The sequence below is a fragment of the Erythrolamprus reginae genome, chromosome Z, assembly GCF_031021105.1.
Source record: "Erythrolamprus reginae isolate rEryReg1 chromosome Z, rEryReg1.hap1, whole genome shotgun sequence".
Taxonomy (NCBI): Eukaryota; Metazoa; Chordata; class Lepidosauria; order Squamata; family Dipsadidae; genus Erythrolamprus; species Erythrolamprus reginae.
In genome coordinates, this window is record NC_091963.1 from 48,890,410 (window position 1) to 48,917,880 (window position 27,471).

At 39.2% G+C, this 27,471-nt stretch overlaps 1 protein-coding gene across 4 annotated transcripts in view; it reads right to left on the reverse strand.

The window, feature by feature from the left end:
* The window catches only part of TBC1D5 (TBC1 domain family member 5), a 584,043-nt gene that overhangs the window by 68,749 nt on the left and 487,823 nt on the right, over positions 1–27,471 (reverse strand). For all 4 annotated transcript variants that reach the window (XM_070727730.1, XM_070727732.1, XM_070727729.1 and 1 more), the window contains one exon: positions 7,088–7,230. In XM_070727730.1, the coding sequence (XP_070583831.1) occupies positions 7,088–7,230 (143 nt within the window). The remainder of the gene's footprint in view (positions 1–7,087; positions 7,231–27,471) is intronic.

The following is a 27,471-nucleotide window of genomic DNA, read 5'->3' on the forward strand; positions in this document are numbered from 1 at the left end:
TAACTCCGTAGCATCAGAGCATGCTAATAAGAAATAACTAATGATCTGATGGTAATTTAGAAAAAATCTTTCTTAGTGAGCACCTAGAAGCCAAGAGGAACATATGTGCCAAGTTTCAAGTCTGTAGGCTTTACGGTTCTGGAGATTTGATGATGATGCGTGAGTGGTATTTGGATATTTATTATGGTATTTGGAGAGATGGAAAAGACATATGAAAACACACAGAATTGTCAACTTTATTATTTACTGCATCTTAAATTCTCAATATGATTAAAAAAACCAAGATGCTTATGGGATTTCTATTGAATTTATAAATAATTATAAGATACGATTCGTTATTAAATTTGTTTGCAGACAATTGCAAAAATGTTCTAGTACAAGCCAAATTTTAAAGATAGTAATTAATAATGGCTTTTAAGGGCTTATAATGCTACACAACTGCCAGCATCCTTTTCTCATTATTTTCCACAGGGTAACCTATATAAGTATCTTTATGTGGTACTACTTTTTAAATCCTGAAGCGTAATAGCAAGGATTAATATCTCTGATCCTGATTCTTAATAATTCTTTGTCTGAATAGTGGTTACTTAGTTTCTATTACAACAATATGTTGATTGCCATCCTGGGGCAAAGGGATGGAGATTTATATAAATTGTCTTGTCATACGTGGAATGCAATACCAAAGCGGTGAAAATGAACAGTTGCTTTTCTGTGAACTGAAATTGGTAAGAGTTATTTGTAATTTCTTGCATGCTCTTACCCATCTGGATGGAGTCTGTTGAGCTTTCTTTTCTAGCAGATATGCTTAAAGTACATGCTTTAAAACCATGTCTTCCTGCTCAGAACTTTGACAACAACTGTAATGGCATCATTTAAGATAGTAGTTGTTCCCAACATGTTTGAATCAGCAATATGGGGTATGTACAGTAAATGTGCATCGTAGCCCACAGAATTGTTAATTAAATTGGTGTTGGTGCCATAGATAAAGGCCAGCTGCAAAAAAAAATTCTTAGCAATTGATATAGTACAGGGATATTTTAAAAAGCAATGAATGCAGAGTTGCATTTTTTTTAAAAGCCAGCCTTTTATTTATTTTAGATTTAAATTATAGATTTAAATTCATTTGTTTGGTTTGGTTAAATAATGTTTTGTTTTTTTGGTGTGTGTGTGTGTGTGTGAGAGAGAGAGAGAGAGAGAGAGAGAGAAAGAGATGAAATGTTTACTTTGTACAGTATTTTAAAAATGGGAAAATCTGCAAATACAAATAAATTTTTCATAAAAGAATGAACCACAAGATACTTTCTCTACTATGAAGTAAACAGAGAAGAAACTGTTCTTTCATCAGTGCCTGAAAACAAAACAAACAGGAGTCTGCCAGATGTTAAGCATTCCTCAGCATCAAAAAATACTAATATATTAAACATGCAAAGAGGGTTTCCACGGAGTAGCTAATGGCAGCCAGAAATTTTGCTCCTTGGAGAATACTAACATGTATTCTCTGCTTTCTGTAATTTTTTCCTTACAAATGCAAGGTCAAAATATGCGGAACTTTATATATAACATTTTGCATTACTATCAATGGTTATAGAGTCACCAGATTTAATTAGATTTGCTATATTTTTTCCAGGGATCTATATGGTTATTATTATGAATGAGTTATCTAGTTAGATTCATAATCTAAGGCAGGTGGAAACTTAACAAATTCAACAAATTCAAATCCTAATCAAGGATTTAAGAATTTTTAATTTCTATTTTATTTTATTATATTAGCCGTTTCTTAAGTTGATTCATGAAAAAAAGGCTTCACCAACTACTAGCCCAGCCTTCAAGGTAGAAAAGTGAGGCATAATAAACACTGATATATGCTTTACATTATGTAAGACTGAAATAAAAATTAATTGATGAGTTAAGAAAATAATTCCATTTATTTTTTCAAAATGCTCACAATATTATGACCAAAATTAGTGCTGGCAATCAATAATAAATTAAGGTCAACATATTTCCTTGCAAAATGATTTCTGACATACTAACAATATCTGATATTTAAATTGAAGGAGAAAATTTGATTTATTGATGGAATGAAATTTGATGAAAAGATCTCTGGGTCTAACAGCCTTAAAATAAGTAAAGCTAGCAGTTTTGGCAGTTGGATCGGCACTATATTTTTAATTAAATAGGCTTCAAAAAATAAAAGTAGGCTTCAGGTTAAAGACAGAAATGTTGGGCAATTGTTGTCTTCTCGTATTTTTTTGGTAAAAAAAGCACTTTCTATGCACAATAAAACACAAGTAGTATTATGTGGTTTTTTTTTAGGAATAACGTGGACAGAAGTTTCTTCTCAATATACAGAGTATTATGGTCTCTCAATATGAATGAAGTCATATTGGTTAATATATGCTAGTTCTTATATTATCTACATATTTGTTCAAAATATATTGAATTTGAAAAATATGTTTAATTGACTATTTAATTAAATAATCAGAAATAATATTTGGCATGGACATTTAAATACCTAATTGTAGATTCAATTGGTCGCATTTGAGTTATCCCATGATTTATTTCTATGATTAAACCCTAATGGAAACTTGTTTTTTTTAATGTATGTAAGCTATAAGTATTATCTGCTTTTACCAAATCAACGTTACCTTTTATCTAGTCTATTTGTATTCCTAAAAACATGTAGGGGTATTTCATAAAAAATATCATTTGAAATGCATGCAGCAATTTTAACACTAAAATATTCATAATAAGAAAATAATTGAAATGCATATTATAATCCTCAGCAAACAGGAATTTCACTTATACTTGTTTACAAATTAGCCTATATGTCACCTACACTTTCCTAAGCCTTTTCAACTGTAATCTCCTACGTCAGAACATCTGGAGAATACTATTACAGCATATATTGTAGTATGTGACACTTAACTGCATATTGTTTCCTCCTGTTTATTTTTATATTATAATCCCAAATCTATGAGATATTGTTAAACTCTGCTTTCCAGCAATCCCAGGTACCATGGAAATTTATAAAGAATTTTGATTTAGGAAAACATGGAGGGGCGGAAATCCTCCCCTCCTGATTTAAAAGGAATGAGAGGCTCATAACCGAGATGCCTTTTCTGTTGAGGTGCCAGTTGTTTGGAATAATGTCTTCTCCAAAATTTGGTTGACCCCAAATCTGTTAGTTTTCAAGGAAGATTCTAAAAACTTAGAAACATAGAAGACTGACAACAGAAAAAGACCTCATGATCCATCTAGTCTGCCCTTATACTATTTTTTGTATTTTATCTTAGGATGGATATATGTTTATCCCAGGCATGTTTAAATTCAGTTACTGTGGATTTACCAAACACGTCTGCTGGAAGTTTGTTCGTAGGATCTACTACTCTTTCAGTAAAATAATATTTTTTCATGTTGCTTTTGATCTTTCCCCCAACTAACTTCAGATTGTGTCCCCTTGTTCTTGTGTTCACTTTCCTATTAAAAACACTTCCCTCCTGAAACTTATTTAACACTTTGACATATTTAAATGTTTCAATCATGTCCCCCCTTTTCCTTCTGTCCTCCAGCCTATACAGATTGAGTTCATTAAGTCTTTCTTGATAACCTTTATGCTTAAGACCTTCCACCATTCTTGTAGCCCGTCTTTGGCCCCGTTCAATTTTGTCAATATCTTTTTGTAGGTGAGGTCTCCAGAACTGAACACAGTATTCCAAATGTGGTCTCACCAGCACTCTATATAGCAGGATCACAATATCCCTCTTCCTGCTTGTTATACCTCTAGCTATGCAGCCAAGCATCCTACTTGCTTTTTCTACCGCCCAACCACACTGCTCACCCATTTTGAGACTCTCAGAAATCACTATCCCTAAATCCTTCTCTTCTGAAGTTTTTGCTAACACAGAATTGCCAATACAATACTCATATTGAGGATTCCCTTTCCCCAAGTGCATTATTTTACATTTGGAAACATTAAACTGCAGTTTCCATTACTTTGACCATTTATCTAGTAAAGCTAAATCATTTACCATATTACAGACGCCACCAGGAATATCAACCCTATTGCACACTTTAGAGTCATCGGCAAATAGGCAAACCTTTCCTACCAAACCTTCCCCTATGCCACTCACAAACATATTAAAAAGAATAGGACCCAAAACAGATCCTTGTGGCACACCGCTTGTAATTTGTCCCTGCTCAGAATACTCTCCATTAACAATAACTCTATGATGTCTATGCTTCAGCCAGCTGCAAATCTACTGAACTATCCAGGGATTAAGTCCAATCTTCACTAATTTATTTATCAGCTCTTTATGTGGAACCGTATCAAAGGCTTTGCTGAAGTCCAGATAATAGTGATGGGCGAACCCAATGGTGTTCGGGTTTGGCAAGTTTGGCCGAATTTTACGCAAAATTCGGGCGAACCCGAACCAAACCCAAACTCAAACCCGATCACATTGGCATCCTTAGCAACCTGCCGGTGACGTCAAAGCTCCGCCCCGGAATCTCTTTCTGGGAGGGATTCCCCAGCTCCTTCAATGGGAGGTCTTTATGTAAAAATAAACATTGTTATTTTTACGAAAAAGGACACCGCAGCGGTGCTGCAAGCAAAGGGCGGTCCTTTCATGTAAAAATAAACATGTTCCATGGAATCCAGGAAGTGATCACCTTGGCGTCCTTAGCAACCTGCCAGTGACGTCAAAGCTCCAAACGTCGAACACGACCCCAAACTTTGCCCGAACTTTGGAAAAATTCCGGGTTTATGTTCGGCATACGGAGCCGAATTGTGCGGGTTCAGTTCATCCATCACTACAGATAGGCAATATCCACCACACCACTTTCATCCAACACCTTTGTGACATAGTCAAAGAAATCAATGACTCGCTCACTCGCTCCTGCCATTTTAACCTTCCCCTTTAATTCATTATTTAAATATTCCCCCATTGCATTAAAATTTGTTTTTCTGAAATCCAATTCTTTGGTTGCAGTATAGGATTGCTCACAATCAGTTTTTACATCAAACCACAAACATAGATGGTCACTGCAACCTAAATTTTCTCCCACCTTAACCTCTGAAACCCAATTCCCATTCGTAAAGACTAAATCTAGAATATTCTCCCCTCTAGTTGGTGTCTTAACCAGCTGTACCAGAGCTGCTCCTGTAAAGGCCTCTACTATATTCTTACTTTTGCATGTAAGGACACTGGGGATATTCCAGTCAACATCAGGCATGTTGAAATCACCCATAACCACAATATCTCCCTTTACTGCCATTTGGGTAATTTCATCCACCATCTTGTTGTCATATTCCTCAGATTGCCCTAGAGGCCTATAGATCACCCCAATTCTAATGACAGAACCTTCTTTATCTTGCACGCAAACCCAGAGAGTCTCCAGATCTTTACACGTATTTTGAATTAGTGTTGTTTTTAGACTTTATTTAACATAAATGGCTACTCCACCTCCCCTTCTCTCTATTCTATCCTTCCTATACAGTGTTTATCCTGGTATGGATATTTCCCATTCATTAGAATCCTTAAACCATGTCTCAGTTATGGCAACCAGATCCAAATTATCTCTAGATATTATGGCCATTAACTCACAGAGGTTGTTGCTCAAGCTTAGAGCATTTGTGCACATTACCCAAAGAACATTGTTTTCATTATTAGTTTGCCCATTATCATTAACAACTACATCTATTTTATTTGCAGTTCCCTTTTCATAAGCTTCCAGAAACTGATTTATCCTCATTGGTCGGGGACAGAAATCATCCACATCAGTTACATCTCTGTCCCCTTTACATAGTTTAAATGCCTGTCCAAAAAAGTTCTGAACTCCTCACTGAACACCTGGGTACCTCTGTATGATGGATGCAAACCATCCCTCTTTAACAAGTCCCTATTAGACCACCTACTGACATCATGACTTACATAGCCAAAACCTTCAGCTTTACACCACTGCCTTAACCACATATTAAACTCTCCGATACAAGTTGTTTTATCCTCCTGGCCATAAACTGGTAACACCTCTGAGAAAGTCACTGAATCAGTTATTTTGCCCAGCTCCACGCTTAGACATTGGAAATCTCTTTTTACTAGATTAACATTTCTCTGGGACAAATCATTTGTGCCAAGATGCACCACCACATCAACTTGATTTTACCTTTACCTTGTAGATCTGTCCTTGCCTGTTTGATTTAGTGATTAAACCACCAGGCTAAAAAAGTGTGAAACTATGAATTCTAGTCCTCCCTTTATAATGAAGAGGAGCTGGGTGATCTTGGGCCAGTCACATTCTGTCAACCCACCTCACATCACAGGATTGTTGTAGGAAAAATAGGAGGTGAAGATGAGTTTGTTATGCTCGCCGCCTTGAATTATTTATAACGAAAGATACAAATGAGCAAACAATTCCTTCAGGTTAACTAATGAACACCGATTTTTAAAGAAATTTATCAAGTTTATCAAGAAGATGTTACAGATTTTTATATTTAGAATGGTAGTATATCCCTAAAGTGGTCCAATTAATATTAATTATTTATTTATTTAATTTATCTTGTACTTTTAAGCATGTTCATCAAATAACTGAGATAATTACAAATGTCTTTTATTTACTTCTAAGCTGCTCAAGATTCCTATGCTCTATTAAGAACTTAAGAAAGATTTTTTAACATCAAATTTCATGTAATAGATTGTGCATTTAATTAAAAAAAGAATATCCTCCATAAATTCTGAAATTATGTGACATATTAAATAGTTAACAGAAAAAAGGAAGGAAAGGAATTGCAAAATATGTCAATAATGAAATACAGATTTTTATTCAGTTTGTAATATCTGGCAGAAGGTGGCGATCTATACTTACTTTGAACACTACCTAATGCAACTCTATTTAGAATTCTGTATATGAAAAGAAGCATAGAAAGAATATGAGGATTAAAATGATTTTTTTTTACTATTAATGTAATTGCTTTCAACAATTAGATACCATCTATTTCCGGCTTTAAAAAACTATATTTCAAATAGAAAAGTAATGTACATTGCATAATAACAAGTTACATGTACTACTTAGATATGATAAGAATACTTACAGGCATCTCTAATATATAGCAACATAGCTAAGAAGATGTAGTCAACTAAATCAAGAGTAATGCTGTCAGCAAATAAAGCATCCCACACAACAAGAAGGTCCTGAAGGAGAAATTCTCGTCCAAATAGAAGCCTTATCCATCTCCTAGAAAGAAATTCCAAAGGAACACATAAAAAATTGCACATTGCAAATGAGAAATAATAATTTATAGAAAAATCCAATACATAATAAATTTATTAATAAAAGAGAATATTTGTAGCTCAGAGTTGACATGAATGGTCCTTGGTGCTGTCAGAGCTTGCTTTTTTCCCTGGCAGATATTTCATTACACAAACTAGGTAACATCATCAATGCTAGTAAGAAGTCCTGTTTCCTGACAGCTCCATGCTAGCACTGATGATGTTACCTAGTTTGGGTAATAAAACATCTATAAGAAAACAAGCAAGCTCAGAGAGCACCAAAGAATCCTCATAATAATGTATTCAATATCTAGATGGTACTTAACTGAATTCACACAATTGTAGTTGGAGACACATCAATTATTCATTTTTGAACTGTCTGTATGAAAGTAATTCTAAGAATAGGTTCCCCTTCCCCTTGGTTTGTAAGCTGATATGTGGTTTAGAAAATATCAAATTCTGCAGTAACAAGATTACATAAAGAAGTGTATTATGGCGTATTAAAGCACTATTTTTGAAATGCTATTAAACTGGTAGTTTGAATGCTTACCAATCTTATATTCCTGATGAGTTCAATTATTAAAAGATGTTATGGAACTGATCAAATTGTTTATGAAGTGTGCCTTTCTTTTAAAAGATCTTAAGTAACTGAAACAAATGCTTTAATTCTATGTATATTGCTTATCCTAAATAGACCTTTATATAATCAAGTTATAACCATTGCAAATGCAATAAAGAGGTACTGTATTTTTCAGAGTATAAGACGCACCAGAGTATAAGAACCACCTAGATTTTAGAGATGCAAAACAAGGAAAAAAGTATTCTGAACCAAATGGTGCAATAATATTTTATTTAACAAAATACCAGGGCAGTAGAATACCATATTTTTCGGAGTATAAGACACACCGGAATATAAGACGCACTTTTGTTTTTTGGGAGGAAAATAGGGAAAAGAATCTGCTTACCAGATATTCATCTGGCTAGCATCCTTAGTCTGGTCAGCTTCAGCACATTATTTTATCCCCTGGTTAAGGGCTCAATTTTTTTTTTATTCTGAGAGAGTAACAATGAAGGAGCTTGCAAGTGGATAAGAGCTGGAAACATTGTTAGCACCTGGTTAGGACTGGAAAGAAACTTACTCAAAGCAAGTTAGAGTAATGAAAAAAAACCTGCAAAGACTTAGGGCTTAGAAAAAAAATGAAAATTTTGCTACCGGGACTGCGTACTTGACCGTCCCCATAGGAGCCCATCACTGTATAAGACGCACCCCAATTATCAGCCTCTTTTAGGGAGGAAAAAGGTGCGTCTTATACTCCAAAAATGTTTTACAAACATGTCTACTTTTTACAACCGAGGACAGTTTTTACAAACTTCAAACTTGACAGCTTTAAGACTTGTGAATCAACTCCCAGAATTCCTCCTCCAGTTATGCTAGCTCAGAAATGGGAATTGAAGTCCACAAGTCTTAAAGTTGCCAGGTTTGGAGACCCTTGCACTCCTAATCCCTAACCCAGGAGTCAAATTTGGCAACTTTAAGACTAGTGGATAATTCCCAGAATTCTCCTCCAGTTATGCTAGCTCAGGAATGGGAGTTGAAATTTACTAGTCTTAAAGCTGTCATGTTTGAAGACCCTTAGGTTAGGGATTAGAAATGCAAGCGCCTTCAAAACTGGCAACTTTAACACTTGTGGACTTCAACTCCCATTCCCCAGCTAACATAACTGGAGGAGGAATTCTGGAATTGAAGTCTACTTGTCTTAAACTTGCCAAGTTTGAAAACCTCTGGTTAGGTATTAAGGGTACACTGTAAAGGTATTCAAACTTCCTGAGCTAGTCCTCTAACTGTCTACTTTGCTCTTTAAACTTCCCAGCTTTGTTTGCAAAGAACCATAAAGACTATTACTGGAGATTCAGGAAAGCAAGTGCAAGGGACAAAGTTGCAGTCTTTGAGAAGGAGAAAGGGAAGGAAAGAGGAGCTGCTTATTTCTCTCTCTCTCTCTCTCTCCTCCTTTGCAGAAAAGGAAAAGATCAAAAATGACTTAACAGGAAGTGAAAAGTATCTCCTTCTGTAATCAGGGCAAGGTCGGGGGTTGCTTTAATCCCATCTCACCCTGGGACAGAGAGACTGGAGTCCAGATTGCTTTAATACCAGAGAGATTGATGAAATAAATCGTGTTAAACTCGAGTTTCTTTCAGTGTAATAATTGGAAAGGAAGGTAAAGTTTTGTGCATGTATTGTGTCTCCCTTTTCATTCTGCCTTGGGAAGCCAGAGATGTGGACAGGGGAAGCTAGTGGGTGATAGAAATGAAATTTGCATTAGCTACTGTAAAAGGAGGCTGCTCAGAAGAATTGAGCAATTTTGCATAATGATACAAATCTTTCTGTCCTTTTTCTTTCTTTTCTCTCTTTTTCTCTTTCTCTCACACACAAACACATGGCAGAGACTGACATGCGTGTCATGCAGGGAGAGCAAGGGAGAGCAGCTTTTCCCATCCTTCCCGGAGAGCATCTCTGCAGATAGGCTGTTTGGGAGAGGGGGAAACATTCCCCCAAAGCCTTTCATTGCAGCTGAGTGTTTGACCTTTGAGGCTGACCTGCTTTTCTTCTCCACCTTGGGGGTGCTCCCCTCCACTCCTCCATGTTGCTGTCATCAGAGGCTGATCAGAACATATTAACCTCCACCCCAGGCACTGGCAATTGAGCTATCTCCCCTTTTGATTTTCCTTTCTGATTAACGGTTGGATCAATCTTCTGGAATACTGCCAATCAGCTGTCTGTTGCCACCAATTGTGGCTATTACCGCCATCATGCCAACTGCCTTCGCTCCCCCCCCACCGGATATGTCTGATACAGCATTCGGTGTATATAGGTTTTTGGCCCTCTTTTTGGGAGTTATACTCCGAAAAATACGGTAACTTTCAGCTTTATTTTTTGATAATCGATGATGTAATTAAAATTCAGAAATAAATTTCTTTATGTAAGTTAAACATAGAAATACAATATATTTTTTAAGTGCTACAAATCATAACTAGTACAATTTGAAAAGAAAGAGGAAGCACAGAATCTTTGCACAATTTATTGCTAATTGAACTGCACAAGGTGGAGAAGAGTTTATCTTGGTGATTACCATACAAAAATTATTTCTTTTAGTGTTACAAATATAATTTGGGTTTTGAATGAAATCTTCCCCCTTTCACCAAACGTATGATTCACAGATTGTGAGAAATTAGTACTAGAAACAGATAAAATTAATTCACTAAAAAATAACATTTATGTCTGTGAAATGGGAAACATATTGTGATATAGTAGGATTCAATTTTTAAAAAAACAATCAGAAATTCCATTGTCCTCTGTATCATTTTACGATGTGGCATTAACTAAGGATACTCAAGTAAGACTATTTTCAGGGTGTGTAGAATGATGGGACGCCAGGAGCAGCTGCACAGACGAAGACGAAGATCTTAAAGCACAGCTGGAAGCAACTGGGGAATCTTGCAGCAGGCTTAAAAAGGGGAGGTCTTGTGGGAGAACTCTTGTGGAAGTCATCATTTGCAATTAACAGGGACAATGATACAGAGTTCCTAAACTGACATCTTAAGTCTTGAGACAATTAAACCCAGTTTTTGGACACTGTAGCTTTGAAAATAACCGAGTGAGTACCTCTGCAGCCCATTTTGGAGGCATTCTTGGAAGAACCTTGGGGGGTTATGATAATAATAAATAATAATAATTTATTAGATTTGTATGCCACCCCTCTCCGAAGACTCGGAGCGGCTTACAACAATAGTGAACAATGTAAACAAATCCAATACTTAAAAAGACATATAAAAACCCATATCATTAAAATAACCATACAACTCAATCATACCATACATAAACCATATTAGCAAGGGGATACCTCAATTACCCCATGCCTGGTGACATAGGTGGGTTTTCAGCAACTTACGAAAGGCAAGAATGGTGGGGGCAGTTCTAATCTTCGGGGAGAGTTGATTCCAGAGGGCCGGGGCTGCCACAGAGAAGGCTATTCTCTTGGGGCACGCCAGACAACATTGTTTAGTCAACAGAACCCAGTCCCGAAGGTATTTTGGTCCTATGCCAGGTAGGGCTTTATAGGTCATTACTAACACTTTGAATTGTGACTGGAAACTAATCGGCAGCCAGTGCAGGCCGCGGAGTGTTGACAAGACACAGCCGAATCTAGGAAGGCCCACAATTGCTCTCGCGACCGCATTCTACACAATCTGATGTTTCTGAACACTCTTCAGAGGTAGCCCCCATGTAGAGAGCGTTGCAGTAGTCAAACCTCGAGGTGATGAGAGCGTGAGGGACTGTGAGTAATGACTCACTGACCAAATAAGGCTGCAACTGGTGCAACAGGCGAACCTGTGCAAACGCCCTCCTCGCCACAGCTGAAAGATGGTGTTCTAATGTTAACTGTGAATCAAGGAGGGCACCCAAGTTGCGAACTCTCTCCGAGGGGGTCAATAATTCCCCCCCAGGTAATGGATGGACAGATGGGATTGTACTTGGGAGGCAAAACCCACAGCCACTCCATCTTGTTAGGGTTGAGTTTGAGCCTGTTGACACCCATCCAGACCCCAACAGCCTCCAGGCACCGGCACATCGCTTCCACTGCTTCACCGACTGGACATGGGGTGGAGATGTATAACTGGGTATCATCAGCATATTGATGATACCTCACCCCATGCCCTTGGATGATCTCACCCAGCGGTTTCATGTAGATGTTAAATAGTAGAGGGGAGAGAACTGACCCCTGAGGCACCCCACAAGGGAGAGACCTAGAGGTCGACCTCTGACTCCCCACTAACACTGACTGCGACCGACTGGAGGGGTAGGAGGAGAACCACTGCAGAACAGTGCCTCCCACTCCCAGCCCCTCCAGCCGGCACAGAAGGTTACCATGGTCGATGGTATCGAAAGCCGCTGAGAGGTCAAGAAACACCAGGATAAACCCCTGTTCCAGGCCCGCCAGACATCATCCATCAGCGCGACAAAAAGCAGTTTCCGTGCTGTAGCTGGGCCTGAATCCTGACTGTTGAGGGGCTAGATAATCAGCTTTTTCCAAGGACCGCTAGATCTGGAGCGACACTACCTTCTCGACAACCTTCCCCATAAAGGGAAGGTTGGAGACTGGACGATAGTTGTTAAGTATGGCTGGGTCCAGGGAAGGCTTTTTGAGGAGGGGGTGCACAAGTGCCACCTTGTAGGTGTTCTGCTAGGCTCTATGGTATGAGTCTCCCAAAAATTCAAGGGTACAAATTTCAGACACACACACACTTGAAAGTTCAAAAACAAAATTCACAAAATCCAAAAGAAACAAAGCACCCTTTTGGTATTGCAAAGAGCTCTCGTCCCAAAACAACCTTCTAGGCTGTACAATCCCCTTAGTCAGTCCTTAAGTACTTAGCTAGCAGCTATGAAGAAACATCACAGCCCTCCTTCTTCCATGAAGTGAGACACACACACTTTGCTCTGCTTTGGTTTCAAAGTCGTGAAAAATCAACAAACAAAGTCTGGAAACAGCAAGGCACGGTCCTGAAGAAACAACAATCAGATAATCTGCTATTTATATCAGCAGCTCTAATTACTGGAGCCCCACCCAAACACAGGTGGCCTCTCTTATCTCCTGCAATATTTCCTCAATTGGTCTCTTCTATGCATAATTCTTCCGCATCCGAATCGACCGAAGATAATGGAGATTGGCTTCCTGGGCTGTGTGCCAAGCCCCCTCTTCCAGGTCACCCCCACCTTCTTCTTCATCCAAGGAAACTGCACTACCTGACTCTGTCGGCAATAAAACAAGCCTATGACATGTTGATGTTTCCCCTGCATCCACCTCCACATTACTTGGGGCAGGAGCTGGGCCAGAGCCAACCACAACAGTAGGGAGCCGGAAAGGACCCCCTCCTCAAAGAAGTGTTGATAATCTCCTGGACTCAGTTCTGTGTCACTTCTCTGCTGGCCGAAACCATCCAAGAGGGGCACAGATCCAATAAACAGGTGGCGGAACTCACAGCTCCAATGGCCTTGTCCACTTCATCAGGTATCACCAGGTCAAACTCCTCCCAGACAGATGGACAAAGACCAGCCCCAGTCACCTCGACTGACTTGTTGTCAGCCAACACTGCTATCCAATCGGAGTCAAGATCCATCCAGATCCGTTTATAAGTGAAAAACGTATTAAAATCTTCGGCACTGCTCTGTAAGGGATCCCCAACTTCCCCCAGTTAAGAAGGGAGCGAGTCACCCTAAACAGAGCGGCTGGGCAAGATTCCGCTGATGCAATCAAGGTGGCATGGTATGCGCATCTTGCTGCCTTGAGCGCTACTTTGTAAGTCTTAATATGAGCTCTTACAAGTGTTTGATCTGACTCAGATTTATTTTTCCTCCACCGCTTCTTAGACGTCTCTTCTGGCATTTAAACACCCGGAGCTCCTCGGTAAACCAAGGAGCTCTTTGGGGTCTAGTGCCACAGAGGTCGCAACGGTGCAATCCGGTCAAGAGCCTCAGTCGCAGCCTTGTTCCAGGCCATGGCAAGAGACTCTGCCAATCTGTGGACAAGTGAATCTGGTAGAACCCCAAGCACCCTCTGAAAGCCCTCTGGGTGAATCAGGCTTCTGTGGTGGAATCATCTAATCGGTTCCACCTCCCTGCAGGGGAGGATTGGAGCCTTGAAGTCAAGCCATAGTAGAAAATGAACTCCTGTGCTAATCCAGAGGATTCACTGAGTGACAGTAGGTTAAAGTCAATGAGTCTGGGGAAGTCCACTGCCAACTCGGCTACCTCCTCGAGCAGCACAGGCAGGGCTGTTGACACGCAGCTGGGAGGCAGGTACATGAGTAACAAGCCCACCTGAATCCCTAGGTCCAACTTCACCAAAAGGGACTCACAACCCGCAATCTCGGGAGCAATGAGTCTATGTGACAAAAAATCTCCTTGGCTATGATAGCCACTCCTCCTCCCCTTCCCTGGAGTCGCGGCTGATGTCACACCTGAAATCCGGCTGGGCATATTTCGGAGAGAGGAACTCCTCCCTCCAGCCCCAGCCAGGATTCAGTCACACATACCAGGTCGGCCTCCTCATTCAGGATCAAATCCTGGATAAGGAGAGCTTTATTTACCACCGACCTGGCATTGAGTAGCAGCAGCTTGAGCCCAGGGCCCGGATTACACTTGTCACCAGTACACCGGGTTGAGCTCATGGGGCCGGAACAAGGGATCGCTTTCAAGCAACGATCTCTCCTTCCCCCAGAACGGCTTGCCCCATGGTTCCTGCCATATCTACCTCTCCCAAGCAGCACCAGAATATTCTGGCCTCTGCTACCCCAGAGGTAAACACCTCCATCCCTCCTGCCTCTCCATCGCCAGGTAAGCTAGGTTTCCCATTCATAATATTCCCATTCATCTCATACATACCATCCCACCCATACCAATTATCCATCATTAACCCCCCCAATAAATTAGCTAAAAACAGGAATAAACATTAATAATTAAAACCCATTAATAATTAATACTAAATGAATATTAAATTACTATAAATTAATACTGGAAAATATAAGTATAAATTATTAAAAATATGAAGAATATAGGAAATAGTTCAATAGTATATTAATCAAGTCAGCAGCATGATGGCGGCAAGTTCTAAATTGGCTAAGTTCTAGAATTGTTCACTGGGGAATGCCCAAGTCCTGGGCACACTGTCCTCCTCTTGATATTAGTTATTCTATCGCCCAGGCTCTTTGGTGCTGGCCGCTGCCACCGGCCGGCACTCCCAATTCCTTTCTCTCTATCTTGGCTGCCGTCTCAGGCTCCTCCACTTCCACGGCACCCCTGACTCTCGCTGGTCACTCTGGTCGCCCTCCATTGTCCTCTGTTGTTGCCAGGCGACATTTCTGGCTCTCCACCCTCTCAGCGGCTCCACACAACCTCCACACAGCCTCGGCACAGACCGCTGGCCCTCTCGATATTCTCCTCGGCCTCCTCTTCCTTCTTGTCAGCCTCCTCCTCCACAACAGCAGCCGGTCCAACTTCTCCATACAGGCCCTCCACCCGACAGACCCTCCGATGCCGAGCACTCCCACCATATAGCATTCCAGTGTCCCATGTCCGTCCGGTGGGCCAGGGCTGCCTTGGCCGTTAATCGCCTCCGGTGCCAGTAATTTGTATCTCTCACCTCCTGGCCCACTCTCCCAGCTCGATCTCTCAGCTCTCAGTTCAATCTCAACTCGATCTCTTGGCAGTGTAGCTCAGTTCTTAATGGCAGCTGCCATTTTCCACGTTCCAGCTGATCAGCTCTTGGCGTGTCCGCGGCTGAAATAGCTCTAAACCGCCATGGAAAGATGCCGAATCAGGGTCTCCAGAGAAAGGGACATCTCACCTCTCAGAACAACCAGAACAAGCTTGCTGACTTAGGTTAAATCATCCTATATTCGCGATGTTACATCGTAGTCCATCCTCCTTCCTGCTGCCTCACCGGAACCAGAAAAAAAGAAACATCTGTTGCTGGCTTGGCCGTTAGCTCTGACCTTTGGATTGTAAACCAACATTCTTCTGCCGTCATTGTGGCTCTCAGCCAATTTGTACAGCAATATTACTTTGTGTTCCATAATCCTCAGTCTATGTGTGTGTTTGTGTATTGCCTTGTTGCATGACCGGCCCATCAGGCAGAATAGACTACAGCATGCTTTTTCTTCCTATATAACAAAATAGATGCTCTAAAGAATTATGTCTGAATAGGAATGTTTTTATACTAATTAACACACTTTTACTATTCCTTCCAATATGTAGATGTAATCTAAGTTTCATTTAATGATACCATTGGACAAGAGGAGTCCTTTTCTTTTGAATGGATGCATAGTTTAATTATAGTTCTATCCTGTTAATTCTAGCCTAACATCTGCTACACCTGCAGACTGCTATGCTCAAGACTGCGCACTCTTTTATCACATTTCGTAACACAATATTTACCACACCAACATAGAATTGCAAATCAGTATAAAATACTGAAGGAATTTTTAAAAAAGACAGTTATAGTTATTACTATTTTCTTTCTAAAAAGCATAGTCCTATGTTTTCCATATGATTTCTGTATAATCTTAATCTCAAAACAATCCATAATTACTACCCACAATGGTTAGTTTAATAATGACCTTCAAGAGAAATATTAATGCTCTAGAATGACTTTAAAAATATTAAATTTAAAACTTTTAAAAGATTTATTTTATTAAGGATTACTGAGAATCAATTTAATGAATGCAGCTACATATTATAGATAACTGAATCAATGGTATGACATAAATAAATAAAATACAAAATGTTTAACAAGAATATTAAACCATGACTTGAGTACCATCACAATATGATGTTTAAATTTTTACAAAAGAAACATAATGAAAAATAGTATAAGTACATAATGCTATGTAAAATAGTTCACGAATAGAAGACAATTTTCTATTGAAAGGGGACTAAAATTTACAAAGGGCACATATCAGCTTTGGGTTGCTCCCAGTTCAGCCCGGCTCTGCGAACCAGTAGCACCAGCAAAGGGAGGCTCTGCCCACCTATCCGGGACACTTTTGCGCATAAGCATCGCATGCACATGCAAATCGGTAGCAATGGATTTTAGAACCCACTACTGACAAATATCAATGATATATTTTGCAAATCAAATATGACTTGTCTTTAGATGTTGTATAATAATCCATTAGCACATTCCCATTTGTGAAATATTAGAAATTTGCCTTGTACAATTCATATATTGGTATAGTGCCATGATTTTCTGTATATTTTAGAAGTTGTAAAAATGAAGCATTTTCGATACTTGTAAAACTCAAATGGATACTTCCTTATAATGCAGATTTAAATGTCAAAATTCAAGCCTTATCAATGACTGCTACAAGTCCCAAACTTTTTCTCCAGCAAGACCCCCTTTTAAAAAATTACCCTCAAATATTCTTGTATAATTGTATAATTTCTTACATACAGAGAAAATGAAAAAAATGTAGGAGTCCTTAAACAGTTTTTTCTGAAATATCATGCTCAATCAAATCAATTTTATTATAGTCAAAAGTAAACTATATTAATTTTTAAACAGTCAGTAACATCTATTGATAATACATTCCTATTAAAAACCTTAAAAACTCTCTTTTAAAACATGCACTCAGGGATTGTGTAGTTCTAATATTTGCAAGCTATTACATAATTTTTACACACTAAGGCAACTTGTCTATCCTCATCTGACAAATGTACAAAAACCCCTCACATACACACTCCTTGGAAATTTTGCCAGAATTGGATTAATATTGTTGTTTCTGTAAAAAAGTCACATAAAAGCGTAACAACATATTCCCTACTGCATTTTCTTCTCATAACTTTTATTCTCTATAAAATATGCCTCATATTGCTTTATCCAAATTGAAAAAAGCTCTCATATTCAAAATGGCATTTTGAAAATTATTGCTTTTCCCTAAAGTTGGTATGGCTTGCTTTCGTTTCTTTCATTATCTTCTTTTAAAAGACTTTAAAAAATAATAGTTACTATTAGTGTTACTGTTAAGAGAAGTAGGGTAAATACAACAAAACAAGGCAAGAATTATATTCTGTTTTATCACCTATGTTACTATTGTGGAATCTATCTTTATTTCATCATTCTTATTCATGAATGCTGAAAGATGTGTTGATGGAAGAATACATCAATTCAGATAGTTATACACATATATTTACAATTTTAACAGACAATATAACATGCCAATGGCAGAAATGCTGCCCTGGGCCTGATCTAATATATACCAACATGAATTTTGCATATGGGGTACTGATATTTAGACTACAAGACTGCATCTTTCCTTCACACTCCCAATTGAAGCCAATAAAAGAAAAGGATGGAAATAGCATGCACAGATCTTTCACTATTCAGAGGGAAACCCCATATGCATTAGATTGAATATCTGCAAAAGGATTCAAATATGATTAAAAACAAAAGGAACCACAACTATTAGAGACAGCTTGATAAACTCGCAAGGAAATTGTTTGCATGAATTCATTTCTCTATTTTTTTCTCATGTAAGTGACTATTATTCACTGCAGTGAAGTAATGTAATGTGGTAGGTAAACTGTTAGTGAGTTGTTTAGTGCCAAAATCAACTACCTAAAGTTCTATGGGTAAAATAATGTTATTTCTTTTGCTTTTATTAAACATTTAAAGGATTAAAGAAAGCACATACTAAGTTGCCAAAGATTTCTGCAATGCTTAGCCATGAATAGATACAAAAGAATAGAGGGAAATATTTGATTAAAATATTAACTCACTTTTAGAACATATTCTAATGATGCACACTTATCGATTTATGATCTACTAATAGGATGGAATTAGAACTACCAAGTTCCCTCCTATCCTAATTAGAAATTTTGGAAGTTGTATTTCCATACTAGCTGGAGAACACCAGATTAGGAAGGTCTGCCTTAAAATTTAATCAATGTCTGTTTCCAATTCTAGTAACTTGGCCACTTTGTCATGCAGCCTATAGAGCATTCTGAAGGAAATTGTTCTGGAAATTCTTGACCAAGGAAAAGCTAACTTTTTAGAAAACAGAAGCAGAATGGTTTTATTGTCACCACAGTGTTTCATGTATCATGCCTAAATTAAGAAACTAAATTAAGCTGCCCTTCAAAGGCCGTAGATAGCACATTTCTATCCATTAGTTTGGCTAATAATGCGTTGATACATTCATGAAGAAAATCATTATCATCAATCTTACAGTTCAATATTGACCAGTTAAATAACTATTTATACATGTGCCCAGGAAATTCTGGGTAGCTTGTCATTGCCTATACAATTGTAGAAAGATCCAGTATACATTCAAAATGAATGGCAAGGATGATTAAAGCACTCACCAAAGCAAAAAATGCTAAATAGATGCTTTATTTATATTTTTAGTTCAGACGTAGCATAGATGTAGTGTTAAAATATGCCTCATGTAACTTTTTAAATGCAATTAAAAACTTTTTTTTAAAAGTTGTATATAAATTCACTTTAAATACACTTTAATGTATGATTTATTAATTTTGCAACATAATTTTAGCATGTGGTTCTTATATTTGCAGCCTGTTAAAGAACGATTGGGTAAGAAAGTACTTCAGAGTAAAGTCCCATAGATTTCAATTAGGATTACTCCAGGGCAAATATAAGTGGGATAGCAGTCATATTCTATTTTACATATGACTTATAAACAACAGACATACATTTTCTAAAATAAACTGCCTACAGCTAGCAGAGTTGCATGATGGGAATTTAGCCACTATGAGTAGAAGATAATGGACTCATTTAATTATCCACATAATCCTGTAGAAACCCTCTTGGTAATAAAAGATTTAGATGAAAAAACAGTGAATTCATTAATTAACTACCATATTTGTTGAAAAATGTGCACTAAATAATGCAGCATAGGAATAGTGGTTCTTCTTAGATGCTTGTCTGCAGTGTGCATGTGTGTGAGAGAAAGACAGAGAGAAAAAAGCAATGCCTATGCAGATTCTAATTATTCCAATTATCATGGCTCACTATGAAAACTTGATTAATAACACTGAAGATATTGTTGTGGCAATTAGCCATATGGTTGTGGGACTTTATTCTGTCACGATTTAGCCATTAGCATCTACTTATGTTCGTCAGAACAGTGCATCCGTGACAAGTTGAAGTTCCGCTCACCTTGTCGATTCCCTGGTGAGCCACGCCAGAGAACTGTTTATTCCTGGGAGCCCTTTGCCAGAGTAAATTTTTCATGTGGCATCCGGTCTGACTGGGGACAAATGTCAAGTAGCTAATGCAACAACCCATCAAGCCTAGCTCTCTCTACAAAGATATTTAGTAAATTGCTTGTCAAAACAGACTTATTTAAAAAAAGATTTGACCAAGGAAATTAATGTCAAGTGACTTGTACTGAATGTTTTGAATGTTAGTAATTCAAACAATATGCATCTTCTATTATTTAGACATGATGAATGTTCTATCATAATTTTGTACAATTGCATGTATTAACAATTCCATGTGAAATGTATACTTTAAAAGCCCAGGGACTTTGGGTTCACTGTCAGTTTGGGTTCAGCACAATTTGGAAGATATAATCCTTTTTTAAGCAGAGTCCATTATGTTTATCTCCTTTCCTTTCACAATGTGTGTTGGGAAGCGAATGAAGGTGAGGGAGAGGGAGGGATGGAGGGAGAGGGAGGGAGGGAAAGGGAGAGAGATATTTCTAATTGGTTAGACTCACAGCTGACGTACATGAATACTAGATAACTCAGGAAAATGCCCCCAGGGCCACAACTGGGACAAAAACTAAAAAGGTTCATGCAAGTAGATTTTTTTAAGGAAGCAAGGTTTCTGATTAGAGAACATTTAGAAATCAGAAACAATTTTTTCATATTATTATTTTGTGTTTACATTGCACATGATGATGTAAGTCACAACAAGCTCCATTTTCAAGTATTGTATTTTTCGTTCCAGACTATAAAATATACCAAGCTTTTGGGGAGAAAAACAAGAAAAAAATCTGTCTGATGCCTAGCAATTTGCCTCCTTGCAGCAAACAGCCTGATCAGCTTCAGCACAGCCTGATTTACACGAGCAGCTGATTGGCAGTTGGATCTGCCTCAGCTGATCCAGGATGTGGGGATCAGCATCGCCCATCACCACCCATAGCCGCCTCCGTACACCACATTTTTAGCCTCCATGCATCTCATTTTTAGCCTCTATGCATCCCATGTTCTGTCCATTCCAGGCAGTGGAGAACGGGCCAAAAATGGGGCTTGTGGAAGCTGAAAATGGGATACATGGAGGCTGAAAATGGGACATGCAAAAGTGGCGATAGGCAGCAATAGCAGCAATGGACAGTGTCAATCCCCACAGCCTGGAACAGGCGGTATTCCGGGAGGCAGATCTAACCACCATTCAGCTGCTCGTGGTAAATCAGGTTGTGCTGAAGATGACCAGGCTTTTTCAGGTTTGCTGCAAAGAGACAAATTGCTGGGAGGCAGAGACCGAAGGATGGGGGCTGGTGGGTGGGCAGAGCTTTAGCAACATCAGCTGTATAAGATGCACAGGTATTTCTACCCACTTTTTTTGGGGGGGGGGAGAGTGTGTCATATATAACAAAAAATATAGTAGATACTTGAATCTGGATCTCCAAAGGACCAGTCCAGCATGTTGATCATTGTACCATATCAGTTCAATCTCATTGGATTATATATATATATAATACTGGAAAGTTGTAATTGTACAAAATGTAACAACCTTCTTTTTAATGGGTAAGAATTGCTGTTCATGCATAATATAAGTGTTGTGAGCTCTGCACAGGTTACCTTAAGGTTTCTATATTCCTTGTGGAATATGGTGGTTGAGAACTATATGTAATAGATGAATAGATGAATACACACACACACACACACACACACACACACACACACACACGCTAAACTAATAACTTTCAACCAGGAAACATAAAACTGCAAACATCTATCTGCAAACAGTCTACGAAGAGGGCGGCATACAAATCTAATAAATAATAATAATAATAAATAATAAATAATAAATAAAATAATAATAATAATAATAATAATAATAATAATAATAATAAAAAACCTGCAAACATCTGAGACATCTATCCTGTCTTAAAATTCGGGAGGTTACAAAAGGTTTTATATGAAATACTTTTTGCTATGAATTAATTTCATTGTAAATTATAGAAGATATATTGTATAATGGGGAAAATTTTGATATCTGATTAGGCCAATTTATCCCTCCATCTTGAAAAGATATTGTATACGTCAGTTTTACCATCTATATATGATACTGCCAATTTATATTGGTTTTATTTTATTTTAAGTGCTTGCTACCCATAAAACGTATGGCATAAATAAATGGCAAAACATACAATTGTCTAATTTTAAGGAATGGATCAAGAGATAGCAGAGCATAATTCTTGGCTTTATTATGAATAGTTTAACAAAATAATTAATTTCATGTAATTTATAGGGGCATAATATGGCATGATCATTAATTATCACCTTTTCTGGAATTTGTTTTTCTTTCATAATTACTATTTCAACAAGGAATTTTTTTTACTGTGGGGTGACATCAAGAATAACGATGGGAAGACATCAGCAAAATACAGGTCATGAAATTAACCATCAATCCAAATGCACACACCCCTCTTTTGTGCAAACCGGAGGCACATTAAAGGAAGTGGGGCTTCATGCATTCATAATCATCATCCTAACTTTTAACTCCCTGGCTCACCAACCTCCACAAATGTTTTTAGATGAGTAACAGAATGTGATATATCGATTTCTCTCTTGGTTATGTCTCTGGTAGTGCTCCTTCCTGATTCGAAGAAATCTCATGAGATTTCATCAAATAGAAGCCAAAATTCTGGATTAGAGGGAAAGCAATGACTATTGGCACATTGATTAAGCAGTAAAGGATGCTCTCAGATATTTTTCTTACTGTCCTTAGACACTCATCAACGAGGGGAGAGGTGGGGAGATGATTTTGTGTGAGTGTATGCATGGGCATTTCTTTAGAAACAGGAATGCAAAGGAAGGGTAAGTCAGTTGGTACCAATATAATAGTCAAAATAAGCATTCAGTTGCTTAGCGAGTCCAGTGTTCATTTCATAACAAGGTAGATATTTTCCTTGCTATTTGGCTAATAGGAACACATGGGCAGTGTGAAACATAATCCACAATAATCAGTGGAATCAGTGCAAATATATATGGGCAGGAAGCTGCCACTTCTTTCTTTTTTCAGATCAATTTGACACGGAAGGGGCGGTATAGTAAGTAAATGGGTATATCTTGCTCCCTATTTAAACGCTTCAGTCCATTTTTGGAGGGAGCTCATGAACACTGCATCAGGTCGGAAGCGTTAGTACAATACTTGGATGATCTTTTGATGGCTGGGCCAGCCTATGGGGATCTATGTAAGGAAGGAATGGAGACTTTCAATACGTTATGTTCAGAAAAGGCGGTCCCCTTAGCACAAGCAAACACTAAGCCCCCCTCCACAATTATCACATTCCTGGATATGGAGCTTGACTCAGGTAAACATGCCGGCAGGCAGCCAGCAAGGAAAGGGGAGAAGTTACATTTCGAAAGTCAGGGGGCTCTGCACACTGGGAGGGTGACCCTCAGATAGGTATAAAAAATAGTGGTCTGTTAAACCCTTTTATGCAAGGTTTAGAGCGGCCTCACCATAGAATGTGTTCGAAGATGGGGGCCAGTGAGGACTTAGCTACATGACTGGAATGTCAGAAATAGGTCTATTTCCTGAAGTAATATGCAGGAAAATGGTCTGTAACCATGGGAAAGGCTGATGTAAACCATAATCAGTATGTAATCATGGGTTTACTAACTATGCTGCAACCTGATTGGCTGTAACCTATATAAAAGAAATAACACCCTCGTATGAGTGTGGTTAGTAATTTGTGAATGATTGCAATGGTGGACGTAATAGTAGTTGTATGACAGTATTGTGGGTAGTTTGTTATAGTGGTTAAATGTAAAGGTGATAGTTTATTTAGATAAACATTTTGCTAAGAAAAGAAGAAAAGTAAAGTATATTTTTTTATAATAAAGCCTGCTGCAGTGTTTTTCATTGAAGACTTCAATTAAGTATAGTTGTGAACTGTGGCTAGTTGGTGGGGTTACCTTCCGCATTCGCAAAACTCTCCCAACATGTAAACTGCTACAATGGCATGGTCTTGTGGAGGCACGAACACTTGCTAGAGGCAGTATTTCAGCTCATTGAGGTTGACGATCAAGGGAATTGGCTGGCAATTCAGCTTTCAAGGTGTGCTGTTTCACGCAACTGCATGACTTTGTTTGTGCCTTTCGGATCAGCAAAGTCTTGGCTGGATCCTGGGGAGAATAATTCCCAGAATGCCTTCAGTGAATGGGGTCTATCATCTATCACTGATGGGGTCCTCCTTAGGATTAGAAGAGCTAAGACTGACCAGTTGGACAAGGGGATGGTTATCATATTTGCCCATGCCTCTGAGGTAATGCCCGGGGGCAGCCTTGGGGACAGACCCGACTAGGAAGGGATAAGGCCTGGGTGATTTATTTGTCCAGCAGGACAGTACCCTCTTAACCAAATATCAATTTTGGGTGGTGGCTGGTAGGGCAAAGTGCAGGCTGGGTCTAGACCGCAGCAGCTATGGCACTCGTTCCTGCATGATGGAGATTCTCACAATAGCAGCTGCTCATGGTTTCAGTTAGGGGCAGATACAGAAAATTGGTGGGTGAAAGTCAAAGTTTTCAAAGCCTACATCTACACATTTGAATAGTGGCCATGCGGGGCTCAGGGCTAACACTGCTTGTTTTTACCTCTTCCTAGATTGCTGGACAAGGGAGAGGCCTTGGTCCTGACTGGTGACCACAGTACAATTGTGCCCAGATGACTGAGGATACACAACTATGTTGGGGCAGTGAAGAGCTTGGTTTGGATGTGGCAATCATGGATGGGATTCTCCCATTGCTGTGTAACATGAATTCCATCAGAGTGGGCCCTAGACGCATGATGTTAAATCTTGGTGGCAATGATGTTGGGGCAGTGAAGGGCTTGGCCTTGATGTGGCAAGCATGATTAAGGAGTGTTGGCCAGACACACAGCTGGTGTAGTGCTGCACTGGGGATCCCAGGGGTATTAACGAGGCTAAGAGATGGGTGAATGGAGCAAGAAAAAAATGGTTCTGGAACCGGGGGACAAATTATACACCATCCAGGACATCTGCGTATCGAAACAAGGTGTCTACAGAGACGAGGGTGTACACTTGATAGATGAGGGCAATAATGTATTTGTTTCAGGCCTGCAGAGGTGCCTGCAAGAGCTGGTGCAGGCTGGGGGAAGTCAGGGGATTTAAATATAGATTTGACCCCTTACTGTGGCAGGTAGGTGCAGAAATGGGTATTAGCAGCAGCTGTGTGTTCTCCCTTAGGGCACCTTTTGTAAAATGATGGGCTGCCCCTCCCCAGAAGCTCTGGGCATGTAGGGCCTGAGTGATGGAGAGGGGTGCCCTTGGGGCTCTCCTACTCAGGTCTTCTGAAGGGGATCTGGCGGGGCTGTGTGTGTGAGCCTTCCCACATGACATGGTGGTGTGGTAGAGAGCAAGGGAAGGGCCATTGAACCTTCCCCTTGCTTAGCAAGGAGCTTTGCCCATAGTTGCTTAGAAATATTATTTGATAAGGAATTCCACCCCATTTAGGTTTTATCTCTTTAGGTCTAAATCATTTACATAATAATAAAAGTGACTCAGCTCTGTTGTCCATGTGTTTCTTTCTGTGTCCACCGCAATATCCCAACGTTCTTTTAATAATCTTTTCCAGAATGGGAAAGCTCCATACTAGATACAGCTACATGAATCCAGTGCATGATATCATGGTCTTTCAAGACTGAAGGATACCAATGCATGAAGAGCAAAACAAAAGGGGAAAGGGATTAAATTTATATATTATGAGTGATTGCATTATAACGGTTTTAAATGTGAATGGTTTGGGATCGGATTTGAAATACCACAGAGTATTAATGATGGCTAAGCAAAACAGAGTGGATATTATGGTTTTGACACAAACGCATAAAAGACGCCAAGAAAGGGACAAACTGGTTAATGATAAAAATTAGAAATGCATGTATGAATCTTGTGATACCCAAAACAGTAGAGGTACTGCAATTCTTATTCACCAAGGGTCTCATTTGAGGAGGTTGGAGTTCAGAAAGATAGAGAAGGGAGGTGGTTGCTTGTTAAAGGGAACATAAACCAAAAGAAATTGATATTGGCGGCAATCTATGCCCCAAATACAAAAGCAAGACAATTTATAATAAACACAAAGATAAAGTTGGATAATTTTATGGAGGGCACAACATTTTTGGCAGGAAATTTTAACATGCAATTAACGAATGGGTTTGGAAACAACAGGATACTATATTTAAACAGACTTAATATGATGAATCTTCACTGCTCACAGTCACTCATGCTCTCATCACCTCGAGGTTCGACTACTGTAATGCTCTCTACATGGGGCTACCTTTGAAAAGTGTTCGGAAACTTCAGATCATGCAGAATGCAGCTGCGAGAGCAGTCATGGGCTTACCTAGGTATGCCCATGTTTCAGCAACACTCCGCAGTCTGCATTGGTTGCTGATCAGTTTCCGGTCACAATTCAAAGCGTTGGTTATGACCTTTAAAGCCCTTCATGGCATTGGACCAGAATATCTCCGAGACTGCCTTCTGCCGCACGAATCCCAGCGACCGATTAGGTCCCACAGAGTGGGCCTTCTCCGGGTCCCATCAACTAAACAATGTTGGTTGGCGGGCCCCAGGGGAAGAGCCTTCTCTGTGGCGGCCCCGACTCTCTGGACCAAGCTCCACCCAGAGATTAGAACTGCCCCTACTCTCCTTGTCTTTCGTAAGCTTCTTAAAACCTACCTTTGTCGTCAGGCATGGGGGAACTGAGACATCTCCCCCGGGCATATACAATTTATGCATGGTATGTTTGTAGGTATGTTTGTTTAGCAAATGGGTTTTTTAAAATATTTTAAATTATAATTTAGATTTGTCATGAATTGTTTTGTTTTGCTGTGAGCCGCCCCGAGTCTGCGGAGAGGGGCGGCATACAAATCTAAATAATAAATAAATAAATAAATAAATAAATAACCCCTGGGCCACCTGTGAGTCGGAATGGGCCCCCCAACCCGTAGGACCCGCATCTGTGGTGATGACAACTTCCTTCTGTTTCAGGAACGGGGAACCCCAAAGAATTGCCACTGATTGCCACCAGGGAAACGAGCGTTTGACCTTCCTGGTCACAACCAGTAGATGCATGGAATGGCTGGTCCAATTCCGTTGAAATGGCAGAAGGAATCGCTGAAGTGGTCTGGCATGCAGACAGGCCCAAGGCATGATGTCGATGCAAGAAACAAATGTCCCTAATACCTGAGAAAGAAAGGCTAGGGACACTCGTTTCTGATGGTGAAGAAGATTTACCATGGCATGGATCTTCTGCTTGTGCCTGTTCGGGTGTCTATTTTTTTGCCCAGATGCAGAAGGCACAGTGATATGCAACTCGTGGTATCACAATATGCAACTCGTGGTAATTTGTTAAATTCAGATTCCACTTTTTATTTTAAGA